At 43.8% G+C, this 21,206-nt stretch overlaps 1 protein-coding gene across 1 annotated transcript in view; it reads right to left on the reverse strand.

Moving 5' to 3' along the window:
- Nucleotides 1–21,206, reverse strand: part of LOC138765335 (glycogen debranching enzyme-like) — a 79,833-nt gene that overhangs the window by 11,178 nt on the left and 47,449 nt on the right. Inside the window, 5 exon segments of the mRNA XM_069942377.1 lie at nucleotides 4,152–4,377; nucleotides 9,403–9,505; nucleotides 9,952–10,127; nucleotides 14,572–14,705; nucleotides 15,768–15,904. Of these exon segments, the coding sequence (XP_069798478.1) occupies nucleotides 4,152–4,377; nucleotides 9,403–9,505; nucleotides 9,952–10,127; nucleotides 14,572–14,705; nucleotides 15,768–15,904 (776 nt within the window).

A 21,206-nucleotide genomic window follows, 5' to 3' on the forward strand; every position in this document is an offset into this window, starting at 1 on the left:
AGTAAGGAAGACAGCCATTGCTCCTGGCCCAACTCTGCTCCCCTCTGGCCCACACCGCTTCCTGCCATCATTCTCCTCTGGCCCCAACAGCACTCTCATCCTGCCCGAACAGCATTCTGACTCCACGTTCACCCCTAGCCCCAAAGGCAATCCGTCCGCCTCATCCCCCCGCCCCGATTCCGCACCCTCCCTGGCCACATACTTTCTGGAGGCTAACACAGGGAACGGGGGATTGCCTACGGGGCCTCCAGTGATGCAGAGAGTGTGTGACACATCACACACCTTGTCACTGAAGGGGTGGAAAAGCCCTTAAATTGCCCAGTTGCTGGTCGACCAGGCAATTTAGGGTCCAACATGTAAGGGGCTGCAGGGGCCCGCTACATGGGTAGAATACACGAGTCCAGAGTCGCCCCAGTTTGTAAATGCCTATCAATTGACAGGAATTGGGAAATACTGGAAATTGCTTTAAGGTAACTGAAGATTGTATTTTAACATTAGTTCAATCTTTTCTTCTTAAGCAGACCCTTGAAACCAATCATGACTTGATTCTATCCCAATTTTACACACTTTGAGAGAGGGGAAGCTTCTTGCAAGGGATGCATAGATTTTACCATAACCAGAAAATGGAGCGCAACAGGGTGGGTGCAGAAATAGTTTCAGATGTTGCACTCTCCTTCTACTATCTGTGAAAGGACCTTTGCTTTCAAAGGTCCTTCTCCATTCTGTGCACCAATGATTCCCACAAGTTAGTAAGGATGTTCCTTTTTTTTTTTAAAAAAAAAATCTGAGAATGTCCTTGAAATGTTTTCTCTTTCTTCCCAGAAATCTCATGTGGCACAACTCAAAGTAGAGCTCATGTTTCAAGGGCCTAGTGTTAGAAAATGTAGTCCTTTTGCTTCGAGATGTAGAATCATAATTTGTCATGAACATGTCACAAATTCTGTTGTTTTGTGGCAGCATTACAGGGCAAATATTGCAATAAAATTATTTAAAAATAAATAAATAAGTGATAAAATAAGAGAAATTGAGGTATTGTCTGTGGTTCACTCTCTGTACAGAAATCGGATGGCAGAGGGGAGGCAGGTGTCCTTGTGCTGCTGGGTGACATTGACCTGGAGGAGAAAACCTTGCTTGATCCAGCCGTTGACTGGAACTGTATGGTGATGCCATTCCAATGCTTCAAAGTGCTGCAGGTTGTCCATGATTCTGAGGTATAGGAGATGTGATCACTGCTATTTGAAAGATCATGAGTGCTGATTCTGTGGTACTAAGTAAACATTTGATCCACTGAGGAACATGGTGGTATTGGTCTCTGAAGAGGAGATTTACAAGGATGTTAGATTGCCTTGATTGGAGAGCATGCCTTATGAGGATAAGTCACGTGAACTTGATTTTTCACCTTGGAATGACAGACGACCTGATAGAGGATTCACAAGAAAATGGGACACAAGCAGGCCATGTGGCCCATGGAGTCGGCTCTGTGAAATCTCCCCGAGCTAAACTGTTCTTGCATCTAGTTCCAAGTTCCAGCCTTGTCCCCATACCCTATGATACCCTAACTAATTAGATACCCATCAATTTCCTCTTTAAATTCCCCCAAAGATCCTGCCTCCACAGATGCATGTGGCAATGAATTCCACAAATCCACTACCCTCTGGCTAAAGAAATTTCTCCTCATCTCTGTTGTAAATTGGTACTTATTAATTCTAAGACTGTGCCCTCTTCTCCTGGAATCACCTAATAGGGGAAACATCTTATTTAAATCTATTCTGTACAATCCACTCATTATTCAAAATGTTTATTTGCGATCCCCTCTCATTCTTCTATATTCAAATGAATAGAGTCCAAGAACCACTAGGTATTCCTCATATGTTATCATTCTCATTCCTGGAATCATTTGGGTAAACCTCCTCTGTACCCTCTCCAATCTTATTATATCCTTTCTAAGATTATGGGGCCTAAAACTGCACATAGTAGTCCAAATGAAGTCTCACTAGTGCCCCATGGAGTCTCATCAACACCTCTTTATTCTTATTCACAATCCCCTTTGAAACAAATGCCAACATAATATTCACCTTCTTTACCGCCAATCCAACCTGGCGGTCAACTTTCAGGTTATCCTGCATGAGGACTCCCAAGTCCCTTTGTACTTCTGAGGTTTGAATTTTCTCTCCACCCAAATAATAATCTGACTTTATTTTCTCTACCAAAATTCACAACCATATGTTTCTTAACATTCTATCTCCTCTGCCATTTCTTCGCCCATTCTCCTAAACTGTCCCATTCTCTCTGCAAGCTTTTGATTTCTTCTACACTTTGTACTTTACCACCCATCTTGTTGTCATCTGCAAACTTTGCCACAAAACCATTTAATCTACAATCTAAATCATCAATATATATTGTAAAAAGAAGCAGGCCCAACACCAACCCCTGCAGAACACCATTAGTAACAGGCATCCAACCAGAATAGGATCCTTTTATTCCCACCCTTTGCTTCCTGCCTATCAGCCAATGCTCTACCCAATCTATTATTTTTCCTGGTAATTCCATGTGCTCTCATCTTAGTAAACAGCGTCTTAGGTGGCACCTTATTGAAGGCCTTTTGAAAATCCAAATACACAACATCCACAGCCTCTCCCTTGTCCCCCTACTTGGTCAGGCAGGATCTTCCCTTCATGAAGCCATGCTGGCTTGGACCTATCATGCCATGCACCTCAAAGAATTCCATAACCTCGTCCTTGAGGATCATTCCAATATCTTTCCAACTGCCAAAGTCAGACTAATAGGCCAATAATTTCCTTTTTACTGCCTCCCTCCCTTCTTAACTACATCTGCGACCTTCAAATCCTCACGAATCATGCTTGAGTCTAATGATTTTTGGAAGATCAATTGCAATACCTCTACAATCTCCAAGGCCACCTCCTTCAGAACCCATGGGTGTATTTCATCCGGTCCCGGAGACTTATCTACTTTTAGACCATTCAGCTTAATAAGCACTATCCCTCTTGCTTATGGAGGACTAATGTCTATATCTATCCTGTGCTTTCTTTATTTCTCGTAGAAATATCAGCCAATTCTGTTCTGCTGTCTCCCCATCTAGCTTGCTTTTCCAGTCAACTTGAGCCAGTTCCCCTCTCATACCACTGTAATTCTCTTGGTTCCACTGAAATATTGACACACCTGACATTTTTTTTCCCTTTCAAATTGGAAGCTGAACTCCATCATGTTGTGATCACTTCTTCCTAAGGGCTCCACAACCTTTAAATTCCTAATCACCGCAGGTTCATTACACATCACCCAATCCAAAAACAGCCAATCCTCTGGTGAGCTGATCAACTAGCTGTTCCAAAAAGCCATCCTTTAGGCATTCTATCAACTCTTTCTCCTGAGATCCAGTACCTTCCTGACCTTCCCAATATTTATCATATTAAAATCTCCCATAATTATCTTGACCTTCTCCTTCTGACGCACCTTTTCTATTTCCAGCTGCAGTTCACAGTCCACGTCCCTGCTGGTGTTTGGGGGTCCATATATTACAGCGAATAAGATCTTTTTACCCCTGCCATTTCTTATTTCAACCCATAAAGATTCCACAAATGATTTAATAGGATTGTTTACCTACCTTTACAAGGTGTAACCCTGTACATTCAGTTCCCAATCACATCCTACCTTTACAAGGTGTAACCCTGTACATTCAGTTCCCAATCACATCCCTCAACCAGACATGTTTCAGTTACGGCCACAAGGTCATAATGTTTCTATCTGCATCTGCACAACTAGTTCATCTACCTTATTCCTAATATTCTGTGCATTTAAGTACATCATGTGAATTGCCAGAGGCTTTTTCCCAAGATTGAAATGGCTAACACAAGGGGGAAAAATGCTTGGGAGCAAGTACAGGGGGAATGCAAGCGATTGGTGGGTACGTGGAATGTAATGATGGTGGAGGATCTTTAGGTAATCTTTAGGTATGGAGCTGTGAAAAATGGAGGGTTGTGCCCTTGGCAGGTTTGAGAGTAGGTTATTAGGTCCACATAACATTGTTGACAAAGGGTTTGTACTGTGCAGTAGATTTCTATGTACTAATAATATAGTAAACATTAGCACAGTTATACATTGCCACAAGTAGCAAGGACAAAGTAAACAATTACCACAGAGCCTGGAGCAAGAGCTGGCGAATTATCAGTAGCATATAGTCGGGACACAGGACATTTGAGAATATGCAGTCCATTCTCAACCATGTTACTGTAATCTTGAATGCACTGAAGCCACCACCAGACAGCATCTCTACAATTAAAACGTGCATATATTCCATGTCCAAGCAGGTTTGGAATAAGTCCATGTCGTAGAGTACCAGCAAATGCAAGGATTATATTCCTGTAACCAATCAGAAAATTGAAATAACTACAAGTTCTTAAAAAAAATTGTTTGGTCATTTGAATGGCCAGGAACACAGCAGGAAGCAAACAAAAGCAAGTCCATCACATGCTCAGACCTCCCATCCACTGAAGAAATTCTGTGAGACACTGACTCAAAAAGGCAAGCAACTTTCCAGAGAGTGATTCAAATGACACAAAGATGTTATCAATAAAAAGATCTCCAAAACGTTCAATATATAATTGAAACCATTCATGAAAAACAAGGTCTTGCAAAGAAGGTTGAAAAAGACGATTGAATAAAATAGGACTTGAAAGAGAAAAGCCATGAAGTCTGAAGTGTTTTCTAAACTGCACCCACACTCCCATGGTGTGGCTAACAGGATTATCAATTGATTTACTTGAAAAAAAATGGAAGTAAAGATCCAAGAAGTGCTGGAATGGAAAGGTTTTTTTTAAAGCAGACTTCAGCTCCATTGCTACCCATACCAGACAGTCCACTCAGTTATGAAAATTTAACCAAAACATAAAGTTACATATAATGACCACCTAATAATAAAATCTGAAATTAGGTGGAGCTATGCCTCCATTCCTTTTAGATTTTTATTTAGATGAGGGGACTTACCCTTCCAGATAAGACAATGTAAATCAAATCAAGTGAATCAGAAAAGAATTTGGGAATGAAAATTAGTACAGATTGAAAAAGGAATAAAAAATTTAGGTAAGATATTCATTTTAATAGAATTAATATGACCGATTAGATATATAGAAAGGGGTGACCATTGTGTTAAAGACTGTTTCACATGCTTTAATAATGAAAGAATATTTTCTTTAAAAAAAAGTACCTACTTATGATTCTTTGTAATTTAAAGGGAGTTCACTTTCATGTAGATTTAATCTACATCCTGAAAATTTACTAAATTGAAAGTATTGACAGTGTGGAGAATAAAGAAGTGTCAGGATTTGATAAGTAAAGCAGATCATTCACATAAAGGGAAACTTTATGTTCAATTTCCTTGCTACAAATCTCAGAAATATCCCCACACTCTCAACATGCAAATTGCTAATGGCTCTATGGCCAAATCAAAGAGTAATGGACTCAGAGGACACCATTAACGGGTTCCCCATTGGAGATTGAAAATTAATGAGAATTGAAGCCTGAGGGCATGAATACAATAATTTTTCTGAAATCATTCAACTCGATCAAACACTTTCTCCACATTCAGGAACGGCACTAATTCTAGTGCAAGTACAAAATGTCCATCAAGCAACGTATATTAAAATAAGAGTGACAGTTTTTAATCAAGTTAATCTGATCTTCAGAAATGATAGATGATAAGATGTTCACCAGTCTATGGGCCAAAACTTTATTAAATGTTGATGTAAAAATTTTAGCTAAAGAAATTCGCTTGTAGGAGGAGCACTCAGTTGGATCTTTACCTTTCTATACTATGAGAAATAATACCAGCTTTGTTAAATGCTGCCAGAGATTACCCTGCCTAATTGAGTCCAATAGCACATAACTTGATTGTTTTCTCAAATATTTTCACTTCAATTTTAAAAACTCCACAGGAAACCCATCGGGTCCCTGGGCTCTTCCAGAATGTAGTGAAGAAATAGCAGCAACTATTTTCTCTTGTGATTATAGGTTCATCTAGTCTAGTTTGGTCATCTGAAGAAAGTGTGGGAATATTTAAACAATTCAGAAAACTATTCACTGAACTGCTACCATTTGCAAATTCAGAAGTGCAAAGTTGGGAGTGAAATTTCCTGAATGTGTCATTTATCCCAGAATGATCTGTAGCAATGTTACCGTCCTCTTTCAAATCTCTGCAATTTGCTGCTTGACTACAAAACATCTCAACTGGTTAGCTAAAAGCTTACTTGATTTATCACCATGAATATAAAACTAACTCTTACTCTTCAACAATTGGATATCAATCAGATATGTTGTAAGAAGATCAAATTTAGTTTGATGTTCAACTCGCTTTTTATATTACTAAGGATTTTTAATTTGTGTGCATTGCTGATCTATTTGTTAAATTTGATTAACTAATTCTAATCTTTCTTTATTGACCTTCCTTTTTTATATTCACGGTGTAAGAAATAATTTGTCCCCTCTGAAAAGCTTTCAAAGCATCCCAAACAATCAGACTAGAAATTTCTGGCAAAGTGTTTGATACAAACAAAAAAGTCATCTGCTGCTCCATAAATTTTACAAACTCATTATCTGATAATAAACTTAAATTGAATCATCTATGTCTTTTTATTTTGAAGAGGCAAGAAGAGTCATACAACAGGGGTATGATTTGATTTTACTATGCTCTAATAATTACAGGAATGGGTCAGTGGAATCAATTGATTATCAATAAGAAAATGATCAATTCACAAACAAGTCTGATGAATGTGTGAAAAGAAAGTATACTCTCTCCTGTTTCAATATAGGAAACACCACAGACTGATTTAAAAAAAGAGACAGATTTACTGATTATGGCAGGTTTAAGAGAAAAACAATCCAAAACATGGTCTAACCAACAATTAACATCTCCATCAAGTACTACAGAGTATAAACTCATGTCCAGTAAGGAAGAAAAAAAACATTCAAAAAACCCCACATCCGCATTAGGGATATAAATATTACAAAATGATCATTTTATTATACAATTTTCCTGAAACAATAACATAATAACCATTTGTATCTGGTATGACATTGAGATGGACAAAAGGAATACTTTGATTAATAAGAATGCAGTCACCCCCCTGCCCCCTCCACCTTGTCATATGGTGGGAATTATCAAAACTACGAATATGCTTTTCTTGCAAAATACCATAGTAGCTTTCAGCTGTTTAATATATGAAAACACTTTTCTCCTCTTAACTATGATTCAAACCTTTTACACTCCAACTAAGGAAATTAAAAGAATTATCCATACCTTTCCATAATTAAAGTAAGTTGATTAGTATGACTAATGTCTAGCTACCAGGTGGAAGCCTTTAGGCAAAAATATGAAACGGGTGACAAATTGTAAATAATCCTTACACAAATTCCTAAAGCCATGACAACCTTGAGAAAACTATCCCTCCCCCCCATCCCCAAAACGAGACAGCCGCTAAGAATTTTGCAGCAATCTTAAAATAACAATTTCACATCCAATTAATTCTCCCTGCTGGGCCTGTTATCACTAGCTCCTTGCTATTAATGTAAATATAAGCAGCTCTTCCAAACGATAATTAATTCTATTATAACTACCATTAAAATAAGGATTTAATTTTAAAATTTCTTATGGAATTTTTCTTGTAAAGATTTAATATTAAAGATTTAATAGTTCAATGAATTTAACACAAAGAAAAAAACTGAAGTAAAATTTGAGCAACATTACTGAAAGAGAAAATTGCTTAGTATTCTTCTCATAAGAATTTAATAACTCAATGAATTTAATACAGAGAAAAAAATACTTATATGAATACAACCCTAGAAAGTTTATTACCCCAACTAAAACAAAATAAAATAGTAAAAAAATTGCCCAGATGAAAAGAACCAACCATTTCTCGACAAATAAATGTTAGGTAATAAATGTTATAAAACCTTAAATAGTGAATCATCTTCATTCCTCAAGTAGAAATTCCTGCTGGGCACAATGTAGTGGTGAGTAGTGGTCACAACCTCTTCTTACAGCTACCTTTTGGAAGAAGTTCGAGACGCCTGATGTCCAGCACCCCTCAGTACAAGAACACCTTTTTTAAATCCAATTAACTATCAGACTCCTGAACCTCCTTGACCCCCACTACTCTGGTACCACAAAAGACCTGTTTGCACCACTGAAATGACATTTTTCTTGCACTAATTCTAACTGTGAATATTACCTTTTATATTTAACTTCTCCTGTACCAGGGTAATTTAATGCATAATATTGTACTTGTTTGTTTTTTTAAATATGCGTGTTTGCAGAAAGAATGAATTTTGGTATAAACATACATTGTTCTTGTGTATATGATAAACACATTATCATGAATTTATGTTTGTTTTAAAACACAACTCAATGTCATCTAGGTGAGAGAGATTTGATTTTATACTTTGATCACTTTATGATTAATGTTCAAAAGGAGGCTTTAATCAAACTTACAGCATACCAAATCACTTCAAAAGACAAAACTTATTAATACATTAAAAAGTAAAGGCAAAATACTGCAAAATATTTCTTCAGTTAAGGGTATTAAAGGTTACGGAGAGAAGGCGGGGACGGGGTACTGAACTTTAAGATCAGCCATGATCTCGTTGAATGGCGGAGCAGTCTCGAAGGGTCGAATGACCTACTCCTGCTCCTATCTTCTATGTTTCTATGTTTTTATGTTAAGTGCTTTCAAACAGAAATTAAACTGAAAATGTAATCTCCAGCAGAAACATACAAGGTAGTGCCCTTAAACAAGGGATGTATTTAGATATGATGGTGAATTGATGTATGAAAAAGATGCAGCTCCTAAGAATATTACAGTGATAATCAACCAGAAATCTCAACCTCAACAAGATTTGTCATTGGATCAGATCAGAATCAAGGGCTAATCAAATAGCACATCTTAAAAATTCCTTCAAGAAGAAACAACAGTGGGAGATTGAGTTCTCACCACTTCCTGTGTAACCTAGGCATGAAGTATTTCTGTTAATGTATTTTGCTTTAAACCTACAACCTTGGTATTGTTAACGAATTGGTATATCAAGTTTACTGAGTTTTTGTAATTTTGAAATAATTTGATTTCTTTTGTTTAAACACAAGTGTTATCTTTAACTGGAATATTATGTTTATATTTATTAATTTATTCTGCATTTCTTTTTGATGCAGGAGGCACGTGGCATGCTTGCCTTCATTGGATGGATCAGGAGTACAGGAGTTGGGGCATCTTGTTCACAAGATTGCACCTGGAATATGATGCATTTCTGGTTGCTGGAAAATGTGATTAAACTGATTCAGGAAAAAGTAAATGTATTCAGTTTTGACATCTAGGATTCTGTAACCTGGTTACTTCTTACCTCGCTTCTTGGGCACGTCCTGTGACTAGCAATAGTCCTCTGAGAGAAATGAAGGTATCTCTACCCCAACAGCGGAATAAACCAGCAGCGAAATGTGGCAGCCCTTAAAAGGGAATGTGAAAAATCCAAATTAGAGGAGAAGGAATTGAAAAATAAAGTGGCACAATAGCTTTGAAGCACAACAAGGTGACATTTATTCAGCAACGTTTAGGAAGGCTTCCTTGGTAAATAGTCAATGCCGTACATCATATAAGAGAATGCAAGACAATGCAACTTTTACACAGTCACTTAGTAAAATTTTGAATCATTAGGTTATGAAGAGTGCCAAACAAAGCAAAACCTACAGGTAAAGATCACCGACAGGTCTGTCTCTCATCTTACTTGCTTTGCATATTTTTAAAAACTTTTTTTTTTTTTTTTTGCAAATGAGAAAACAGAAACTTCTTTCAGGTCTACTGTCTTCCCTGAATTGTAGCTAAGGAGATATCAGATTTCTTTTTAAAATAAATGAGCTTAAATCGAAATCTGAGAAAAATTCTGCTTACTTACCAGCTGCTAAGGAAACACAGCATTGTTCCTTCTCACCACTTATACAATTCAATCTGTATGGAACACCTGGCAGGGAAGCCGATAGTTGCGGAAGTGTAGGAAATTTCCCAATTCCGCACATCTGCAGTGAAGCCAGAGCAAGCTGCTTCACAAAGGTTGAGCCATTCTGCACAAAGCTTAGAGAAAATTAGAAAAAAGAAAGTGGAAATCAGAACAAATGATCAAGCTTTCCAAGTTCTCAAAGAACGATGAGACAGAATACAGGAATAAGATCAAAAGTCTAGTGGCTTGATGCCAAGATAACCACTTCACTCTCAATGTCAAAAAGATGATGATTGTGGACTTCGGTGGTGGGGGAGGGGGAGAGAAAAAAAGATGGTCCACACTCCTATCCACATTAATGGCAGTGAAATAGAAAGAGAAGATAGCTTTGAAATCTGGTTCAGTCGCAGTGTGGTATGGGAGCTGCTCTGTGCAGGACCAGAAGAAGCTTCAGCTGCTCTGTGCAGGACCAGAAGAAGCTTCAGCTGCTCTGTGCAGGACCAGAAGAAGCTTCAGCTGCTCTGTGCAGGACCAGAAGAAGCTTCAGCTGCTCTGTGCAGGACCAGAAGAAGCTTCAGCTGCTCTGTGCAGGACCAGAAGAAGCTTCAGCTGCTCTGTGCAGGACCAGAAGAAGCTTCAGCTGCTCTGTGCAGGACCAGAAGAAGCTTCAGCTGCTCTGTGCAGGACCAGAAGAAGCTTCAGCTGCTCTGTGCAGGACCAGAAGAAGCTTCAGCTGCTCTGTGCAGGACCAGAAGAAGCTTCAGCTGCTCTGTGCAGGATCAGAAGAAGCTTCAGCTGCTCTGTGCAGGATCAGAAGAAGCTTCAGCCACTCTGTGCAGGATCAGAAGAAGCTTCAGCCGCTCTGTGCAGGACCAGAAGAAGCTTCAGCTGCTCTGTGCAGGACCAGAAGAAGCTTCAGCTGCTCTGTGCAGGATCAGAAGAAGCTTCAGCTGCTCTGTGCAGGATCAGAAGAAGCTTCAGCTGCTCTGTGCAAGATCAGAAGAAGCTTCAGCTGCTCTGTGCAGGATCAGAAGAAGCTTCAGCTGCTCTGTGCAAGATCAGAAGAAGCTTCAGCTGCTCTGTGCAGGATCAGAAGAAGCTTCAGCTGCTCTGTGCAGGATCAGAAGAAGCTTCAGCTGCTCTGGTTATCTCTTCCATGGACTCCACCTTGACCCCCAGCTGCAGAAGAAATGTGGCATCTTACTGAAGAGCCAAAACACCCTGGACACATGCTTTTCTCCCTCCTCCCACCCAAGAAAAAGCTTAGAAATGTGCAACCATGTACCAAAAGGCTTAAAAGACCATTTCTTCCCCACAGCAATTTGACTCCTGCATGAATTCCACAACATGCTTTCTACGCATTGATCTTCCCTTTTCATTTAAATTCTGTCCTCTGAAGCATGCGTTTTACTTGGTTGTATGCTAGAGCTAACAGTTAGCCTGTTTGCACAATAACCCTTCTCACTGCATGAGGTATTTTATGACAAGTAAGCTTAACTTTAAAACTTATGAATCAAATGTGACTTAATCTAAAATTTATGTTAAGCCCCCAATTTGATTACACATCAAAGCTCTTAATCAGTCTCAACTGATGGATTCAAACTACTTTCCATTAATAATGCTATTAAGTTTATTGCTCTCTTCTATCCTGCATGATTAATGAAGTGATATTTGCTATATTTAAAGGTGAAATCCACAAAATTGTCACCATTTCCCCTTAAACTATCTGCTCCATCCACATGCATATATATTTAATATTCCAAAGTGCAAAACACAATGTCTTGGGAATAATCTTTTTAAGATGCATTTGTCTTCATTCCTCTTCCTTGAGGAAAAAAAAATCCCATAATAAATCCACTTGATTTCTCCCAATATTTCTCTGCTCCAGTGTTATTGCCCTACTCTATTAAAATCTAAACATAATGCAATATTTATCTAGTCTGCCAATACTTTAAGACACAAATATATACTGTATTTATTAGGACCAGTGCTTTAAAGAGCAAAGAACTCTTTCGAAGTCTCATCTTGTATGTGTGTTGAACTCTTGGCTTTGATATCCCTTCAAAGTATTATTTCATATAATCTCCAATTCCCTTCTTTTATTCCTTAGTTACCATCCACAGCTCTTTTTGCTCCAGGAATTTCACTGGAAATAATGGACACAATGCAAATTCTTTAGAGCCAATGTCCCCAATTATACAATAAAACTAGATTTCAAATGTTCAAATATTCTGGTGAGGCTGTGTGATCTGCGGAATTTTTTCCAATTGTGTTATCAGACTAGAATCATCCACACTTCAGAGGTCCTGCCAACATGGTGCAATATCTTGTTTGTTAGGTTGCCTAGCTCACATGGAATCAAAGAAAATTACATCACAAAAGGAAACCATTTAGCCCATTGTGTTTATGTAAGATATTATAGCCAAGTCATCAAACAATGAACTCTTAACCTAGAGCGTGGAGTGCACATCATATCAGAGGAGCAGGGAAACCAACATTAAATCAATCTGGAATGAAACACCAATACCAGTAAAGCTGGCAAGGTCACAAAGATGATTATTAGAAAAAGCTATCTGACTCACTAAAGTATTTCAGGAACATTTTTGTAACTTTTATCTGCATTTATTACATGCAATAAGATCATTTATAAATAGAACTATATTCAATATACCAGCTACGTCCAAGAATATGTTTGATTTAGTTTTGTTCCTGTTGGTTGCACTCACACCTACTGGCGATAAAATGCTTTGAGAGGTTGGTCATGGGCAGAATTAACACGTACCCAAATAAAGATCTGGGCCCACTGCAATTTGCACAATCCCTCTACAGCAGATGAAATATCACTGGCTCTCCACTTATCTCTGATCACCTAGACAACAGCAACACGTAGATCAGGCTACTCTTCATCGGCCACAGCTCAGCTTTCAATACCATCTTACCCTTAGTACTGATCAGCAAGCTCCAAAACAAGGCCCTCTGCAAATCGATCCTTCCCCATCAGAAGACCACAGTTAGTATGAATGGGATACTTTATTACTTCCTTATTGACGATCAACACAGACACACCTTAAGAATGCATACTTCGCTCACTACTCTACACTACGACTGTAGCTAAGCACAATTCAAATGCCATCTACAAATTTGCCGATGACACCATGGTCATTGGCTGAAGAGTACAGGAGGGAGACGGATCAGTTAGTTGAGTGACAACAGTCACACTCAATTTTATCAAAACAAAGAAGTTGATTTGTCGATTTCTGGAGGGGGAAAAAAAAAAATCAGGAAAACACAAGCCATTCTTCATTGAAAGGTCAGCAGTGGAAAGTGTTAAGAACTTCAAATTCATGGGTGCCATCATCTCTGAAGATCTGTCCTGTGGCCTCCATGTCGAAGCAATCATGAAGAAAGCTCACCAGTGGCTATACGTCGTGAGGAGGAAATTTGGTATGTCACCAAAGACTCTTGCAAATTTCTACAGATGTACCGTGGAGAGCATTCTGACTGGTTGAATCACCGTCTGGTATGGCAGTGCCAATGCACAAGACAGGAAAAGTCTACAGAGAGCTTCAAACTCACTCAACACCATCATAGACATCAGTTTCACTCCATTGAGGACATCTACAAGAGATGGTGTCTTAAGAAAGCAGCCTCTATCCTCAAGGACCCCCACCACCCAGGCTATGCCCTCTTCACTCTGCTACAATCAGGAAGGAGGTACAAGAGCCTGAATATGAATGCCCAACAGCACAATAAAAGCTTCTTCCCCTAAGCCATCAGATTTCTGAATGAACAATGAACAACAGTCATTACCTCACTTTCTCTTCTTTTTGCAAATATAGCAATACTTGCACCTTTAAAGCTGCCGTAAAACAATGTATTTTGTGACATGTTCATGACAAATTATGAACGAACAAAATATTCAACATGCTAATATGTGCTACCACCTCCGGGTAGCTAAGGGCACATGCTGCACGGTCTGAATATCCTGCCAAACCTCAACAGGGAAGAATGTCTTGGACTGTCCATGTGCACAAGGGCTTCAGTACTGCAGGTGCTAATGCTTGATATCCCTGAAGAAAGGTGGGGTGTGAAACAAAGAGGAAATGTCATTGGGACCTTCAGCCCATATTATGCTGCAGAAAGGTTGCCAATTCTACTTGAAGAAAGCTTCTAGAGCTTTGATCTGATAATGTGCTGTCAAATCAATAGTGGCTGTTTGACAGGGCTTCACAAAGGTGAGTAAAGGAAACGAGATGAAACAATCTCACACACGAGCCCCTGATCTCACTCTCTTTATCTACATTTCCATTATCTGTCCAGTCTATGTATCGAAGTCTCCTTAAATTAAATTTCAAACATTGATCTGTGACTCTCCATTATCTATCTGTAACCTGGTATCAATTTCAATCAAATTTTGCCAATATTCCTCAATATCAGTTAATAAATTCTGAATTGGCATACATTAATTCAATCAAGTAGAGTGATTATGGACAATTAACTGGATTACTTCGACGTAAAATAATGTAATCATTCTGTACATGTTGATTTTTTTTGTTCCTCCTTTGACACACGACTCACCTTGACATTCGTCCCCAAGTTATATCCATGATAACAGAGTAAGCTCCTATAAGGATTGCATCAAAGTAGCATGGTATAAGATAGCGAGGAAGGATTTTGAGGTAAGAAAACATTGCCTCAAACCATTTACCAACCTGATAGAAAAGAAAAAAAAATGCATTGAAAGATAATAGATTTCCAGCACATACACAGTCTAAAATGATCAATCAGGGGTTTTGAATGGCGTGAAACAGATTATTCTGTGCAAAAATCTCTTTCTTTTACTGAAAAACCAAATTTTAAACTTTTGAACTTCAGTTTTTAATTTGTATTGTAAAATTGCCATGATTTAAAAGGTTTAAGACATTTTTCACAGAAGAAAATCCTTCGCAATTGATTAATGCCAAAGTTAATTAACATATTAAATATGACAAAAAATTTACAGAAAATTAGGAAATGCAAAGAGTACAACTTTAAAATGGTATTTTGTGATTTTGTTTGAAGGATAACTATTGGCCAGGGTATGGAGGATGCAGCTCATACAAAAAAAATTGGGAAAGTACATTTTATCTTTAAATATTATTTTATTGAACAAACATGGAGGTTCAGTTTTATGCCTTATCCTGAAGATATTACTTATTCTGTACTGCACAACTCAGATGCCAATATCCTCTTTTTAAAGCTTACGTCACAATTTTCAAATTGCAATAGAACTTATACAAAACAAGAGACTAAGTTAAAAAGTTGTTGTACTTTATGAATTGTAATTCAGTGCTCAGATCTTCAGAGAAAAATAGCAAATTTTCAGAAGTAATCCCATACTCTTCAAAATTCAACTCCAATAATGTAGAAGCTTCTATATCCTTATGCTGGAAGAACTTTTATCTTAAAAGGAGAAAGACATCTCAAAAGCATTTCATAGACATAATTAGATAAAAATAGGAAACAGTATCAGATGTACCAAACTTGGTCAACAATGCGAGAAGTTGGTGAAGTAGATGTTTTAGGTCAGCCTACAAAGCAGAAAAATAAGCCTTCAAATATTAATGCAACCAAGAGATACAAAATTAAGGTAGAAAAATGGAGGCAAAATATCAGCTGTCATCTTAAGAGTACTGAGCAGTCACCAAGGGCAAAGTGGTCCATAGCTGTTTCTATTCTTTTATCATTTCCTTATGACCATATAAACAAGCATACAAAACAACACCAGCTCATACCACTTCAAGATTTCCCCCAAGTGTGATCAAGCGATTGCAGATGTAATCCATCATCCAATCTCCGTCCCTCAAATTTTCACATAAAGGGTGGCCCAAGTCATTCTTTGGTCTGATATCTGCTAGTACCGAAATGAACCCTGGTAAAGCACAATGGAATCTATTTCATTTACCAAGAAAACTGGATCAGAAAAATGCCAAGTGTGGATTGTTCAGCTTGGAGTAAATAAATTCTAAGCCAAAACAAGAAGATGAAAGAACTCCTTGGCTTAGGCAGCATTTGTGGGGGAAGAAGAACAGTTGATGTTTCGGGATGAGACCCTGCATCAGGAATCAGCAGATTGTTTATTGTTCCAGATTATAGCATTAGTCTCATATCTCCATTTAAATTCTGAGGGTCAGTTTACAAATTTATGGTAAATATCTCATAAGATCAACTATAAAACTCAAAAGTAAAATATTTCTCAGTGATTATGTTCCCTTGAACACAAAATGTGATTGGAACTCGATTCACAAAAACAAAATGGTCACTTAAATAGAGCCATCCAGTGTGTTCAACAGATATTACACAATCAACAGAACTTTCTTTTATCAGTTATCATTCATACCACTCAAGGCATTGATCTTTGTAGATACAGTTGTTAGTTGAATCTTTTAAAAAAAAATTCCTGATCATGAAAGGTTAGTGGGCAAATCAGTGGTGAAATGCAATCCACATGTACACACTTTTATATGGTTATCAGGAGAAATAAACATGCTAATTTTCTCTTATGTAATCCAAATTCAGGAGAGCTCATTGCAACTTCCAACTTCTGCCTGGTTGAAGACACTCAACCAACTGTGTTGAGAGTCCCTGGATGTTTAGCTCCAACCGTGTAGGTTTTAAAAAACAAGGGACGACAGAATTTGGGGGAATACAAAACTGATATATCATTTGTAGAGGGAAATGGACAGTCAATATTTCAGGCCCAGTCCCTTTATCTGAACTGAAAGAGCAGAGGAGAGGTAGTCTGTATAAAACAGAGCAGGAAGGGGTGGGGAAAGCGAATGAAGGATGGATCCTGGTGTGGAGAGGTTGTTTGCCAGTCAAAGTCAAGTATGGTAGGGAAAGCAACAAAGGCTAATCAGAGAAATGGAAGCAAAGAATTACAGATTATGGAATCTGATTAGTGAGGAAAGTGAAGTGTGGAACCAAAGATGGTGGGCAGATGGGAACAGTAGGAGATAAGGAACACAGACGGGGGACTGTAAGTAATAGGCAAATGGAATAGTTGGAGAAATGAAAGAAACTGGGTAATTAAAGGGAGCATGTTTTTGCAAAGAATAGAGCATATGAGAGGACCTTCGTGGTCAGAAGGAGAGAGGAAGGGACAGAGGAACAGGAAATTGAGAATTTAAAATGTTCATGCCATTGGTTGTAGACTTGCCAAACAAAACAGGTAAATGTGGAGATGGCTTGCAACTGGGAGCTCCAGCTTCCCATATTGGACAGAGTGCAGGAGCTCAGCAAAAAAAATTGGTTGGTCTTACTGACATAGAGGTCATATCAGGAACACTAAATGCAATACTCAGGGTTGAAGGACATGCTTATGAATCTCTGCATCACTTGGAAAGGCTCTTTACGTCCCTGGAAGCGAGAGAGGAGGTGCAAGGAAAAGTTCCATGGAAGGGGTAAGAGTAGGTCGGGAGGAATGAGTGAACCAGGGAGTGACTGAGAGAGTGGTTTTCTGTGGAATGCAAAACGAGGTAGGGAGAGGAAAATGTGACTGGTAGTGAGATTATTTTATAGGAGGTAGAATGCAGAAAGGGGTAGGAGGAAAAGAAGTGATTGGTAGAGTAATGGATAAATATTGGGAGGAATTTGTTAAGATTACAGTAGGTTACATACACATTTTAAAATAGATTTTATTTGAAAGGCTGAAGAATTCATATTCAGGAAGATTGCGAAAACTATGAAGAATGCTATTCACATTTCGGGGGGAGGGAGCGGGGGGAGGGAGCGGGGGGAGGGAGCGGGGGGAGGGAGCGGGGGGAGGGAGCGGGGGGAGGGAGCGGGGGGAGGGAGCGGGGGGAGGGAGCGGGGGGAGGGAGCGGGGGGAGGGAGCGGGGGGAGGGAGCGGGGGGAGGGAGCGGGGGGAGGGAGCGGGGGGAGGGAGCGGGGGGAGGGAGCGGGGGGAGGGAGCGGGGGGAGGGAGCGGGGGGAGGGAGCGGGGGGAGGGAGCGGGGGGAGGGAGCGGGGGGAGGGAGCGGGGGGAGGGAGCGGGGGGAGGGAGCGGGGGGAGGGAGCGGGGGGAGGGAGCGGGGGGAGGGAGCGGGGGGAGGGAGCGGGGGGAGGGAGCGGGGGAGGGAGCGGGGGGAGGGAGCGGGGGGAGGGAGCGGGGGGAGGGAGCGGGGGGAGGGAGCGGGGGGAGGGAGCGGGGGGAGGGAGCGGGGGGAGGGAGCGGGGGGAGGGAGCGGGGGGAGGGAGCGGGGGGAGGGAGCGGGGGGAGGGAGCGGGGGGAGGGAGCGGGGGGAGGGAGCGGGGGGAGGGAGCGGGGGGAGGGAGCGGGGGGAGGGAGCGGGGGGAGGGAGCGGGGGGAGGGAGCGGGGGGAGGGAGCGGGGGGAGGGAGCGGGGGGAGGGAGCGGGGGGAGGGAGCGGGGGGAGGGAGCGGGGGGAGGGAGCGGGGGGAGGGAGCGGGGGGAGGGAGCGGGGGGAGGGAGCGGGGGGAGGGAGCGGGGGGAGGGAGCGGGGGGAGGGAGCGGGGGGAGGGAGCGGGGGGAGGGAGCGGGGGGAGGGAGCGGGGGGAGGGAGCGGGGGGAGGGAGCGGGGGGAGGGAGCGGGGGGAGGGAGCGGGGGGAGGGAGCGGGGGGAGGGAGCGGGGGGAGGGAGCGGGGGGAGGGAGCGGGGGGAGGGAGCGGGGGGAGGGAGCGGGGGGAGGGAGCGGGGGGAGGGAGCGGGGGGAGGGAGCGGGGGGAGGGAGCGGGGGGAGGGGGAGGGGGGAGGGGGGGAGGGGGGAGGGGGGGAGGGGGGGAGGGGGGAGGGGGGGAGGGGGGAGCGGGGGGAGGGGGGAGGAGGGAGCGGGGGGAGGAGGGAGCGGGGGGAGGGGGGAGCGGGGGGAGGGGGGAGCGGGGGGAGGGGGAGCGGGGGGAGGGGGGAGCGGGGGGAGGGGGGAGCGGGGGGAGGGGGGAGCGGGGGGAGGGGGGAGCGGGGGGAGGGGGGAGCGGGCGGAGGGGGGAGCGGGCGGAGGGGGGAGCGGGCGGAGGGGGGAGCGGGGGGAGGGGGGAGCGGGGGGAGGAGGGAGCGGGGGGAGGAGGGAGCGGGGGGAGGAGGGAGCGGGGGGAGGAGGGAGCGGGGGGAGGAGGGAGCGGGGGGAGGAGGGAGCGGGGGGAGGAGGGAGCGGGGGGAGGAGGGAGCGGGGGGAGGAGGGAGCGGGGGGAGGAGGGAGCGGGGGGAGGAGGGAGCGGGGGGAGGAGGGAGCGGGGGGAGGAGGGAGCGGGGGGAGGAGGGAGCGGGGGGAGGAGGTAGCGGGGGGAGGAGGTAGCGGGGGGAGGAGGGAGCGGGGGGAGGAGGGAGCGGGGGGAGGAGGGAGCGGGGGGAGGGGGGAGCGGGGGAGCGGGGGAGGGGGGAGCGGGGGAGCGGGGGAGGGGGGAGCGGGGGAGGGGGGAGCGGGGGGAGGGAGCGGGGGGAGGGAGCGGGGGGAGGGAGCGGGGGGAGGGAGCGGGGGGAGGGAGCGGGGGGAGGGAGCGGGGGGAGGGAGCGGGGGGAGGGAGCGGGGGGAGGGAGCGGGGGGAGGGAGCGGGGGGAGGGAGCGGGGGGAGGGAGCGGGGGGAGGGAGCGGGGGGAGGGAGCGGGGGGAGGGAGCGGGGGGAGGGAGCGGGGGGAGGGAGCGGGGGGAGGGAGCGGGGGGAGGGGGAGAGCGGGGGGAGGGGGAGAGCGGAGGGAGGGGGAGAGCGGGGGGAGGGGGAGAGCGGGGGGAGGGGGAGAGCGGGGGGAGGGGGAGAGCGGGGGGAGGGGGAGAGCGGAGGGAGGGGGAGAGAGGGAGAGCGGGGAGGGGGAGAGAGGGGAGGGGAGAGAGGGGAGGGGAGAGAGGGGAGGGGAGAGAGGGGAGGGGAGAGAGGGGAGGGGAGAGAGGGGAGGGGAGAGAGGGGAGGGGAGAGAGGGGAGGGGAGAGAGGGGAGGGGAGAGAGGGGAGGGGAGAGAGGGGAGGGGAGAGAGGGGAGGGGAGAGAGGGGAGGGGAGAGAGGGGAGGGGAGAGAGGGGAGGGGAGAGAGGGGAGGGGAGAGAGGGGAGGGGAGAGAGGGGAGGGGAGAGAGGGGAGGGGAGAGAGGGGAGGGGAGAGAGGGGAGGGGAGAGAGGGGAGGGGAGAGAGGGGAGGGGAGAGAGGGGAGGGGAGAGAGGGGAGGGGAGAGAGGGGAGGGGAGAGAGGGGAGAGAGGGGAGAGAGGGGAGAGAGGGGAGAGAGGGGAGAGAGGGGAGAGAGGGGAGAGAGGGGAGAGAGGGGAGAGAGGGGAGAGAGGGGAGAGAGGGGAGAGAGGGGAGAGAGGGGAGAGAGGGGAGAGAGGGGAGAGAGGGGAGAGAGGGGAGAGAGGGGAGAGAGGGGAGAGAGGGGAGAGAGGGGAGAGAGGGGAGAGAGGGGAGAGAGGGGAGAGAGGGGAGAGAGGGGAGAGAGGGGAGAGAGGGGAGAGAGGGGAGAGAGGGGAGAGAGGGGAGAGAGGGGAGAGAGAGGAGAGAGAGGAGAGAGAGGAGAGAGAGAGAGAGAGAGAGAGAGAGAGAGAGAGAGAGAATGAAGACTAATCTCAACAAGCTCTCTCAGCTAGTGTGTGTGACACTGAAAAGAGACTGAACAGTCACGGCTGAAACAAGCCAGGAAAAGCTGGTGGGAAACTGAAAGCTCCAGAGCAGTGGATGGCTGAACGTGCTACCTATCTGATGTTTCTCTTGGAATAAGGGGAACAGAACTGAACTCTATGGTGGCCTGAAAGAAAGAGGTTACTATCTGGAGAACCCTGATGGGGCAAGTTTCATCAGTGAGACCTTAGGTGACAAATCGTGCAATCTCAATTGTGGAAATCCTGGAACAACAAATCTCTCTGCAAACCCTACAAGAACCTTCCTGAGCGGTAAACATTTACCTTTCAAGCATCAAAGCTTAGTGAACTTTATACATGTTAAATTCTGTGCACAGTATAAGAATTGCCTGCATCCAGAGAACTTGGAAGAAGAAGTGAGATTAAACTGTGAACCAAAGAACTTTTCTTAAATTTACACACACATCATACATGTGCGATTAGAATTAGAAGGGGGTTCATTTGGGTTAGTTAAGAAAATAGAGATAAGTTAAAGTTTAATTCTATTTTCATGTTTACAGTTAATTAAATACAACTTTTGTTTAAATAACCATTTGTCATGATGAATATCTATTGCTGCAGGGTTTTGGAGTCCTTTGGATGTATCAGTAGTGG

The sequence above is a fragment of the Narcine bancroftii genome, chromosome 5, assembly GCF_036971445.1.
Source record: "Narcine bancroftii isolate sNarBan1 chromosome 5, sNarBan1.hap1, whole genome shotgun sequence".
NCBI lineage: Eukaryota > Metazoa > Chordata > Chondrichthyes > Torpediniformes > Narcinidae > Narcine > Narcine bancroftii.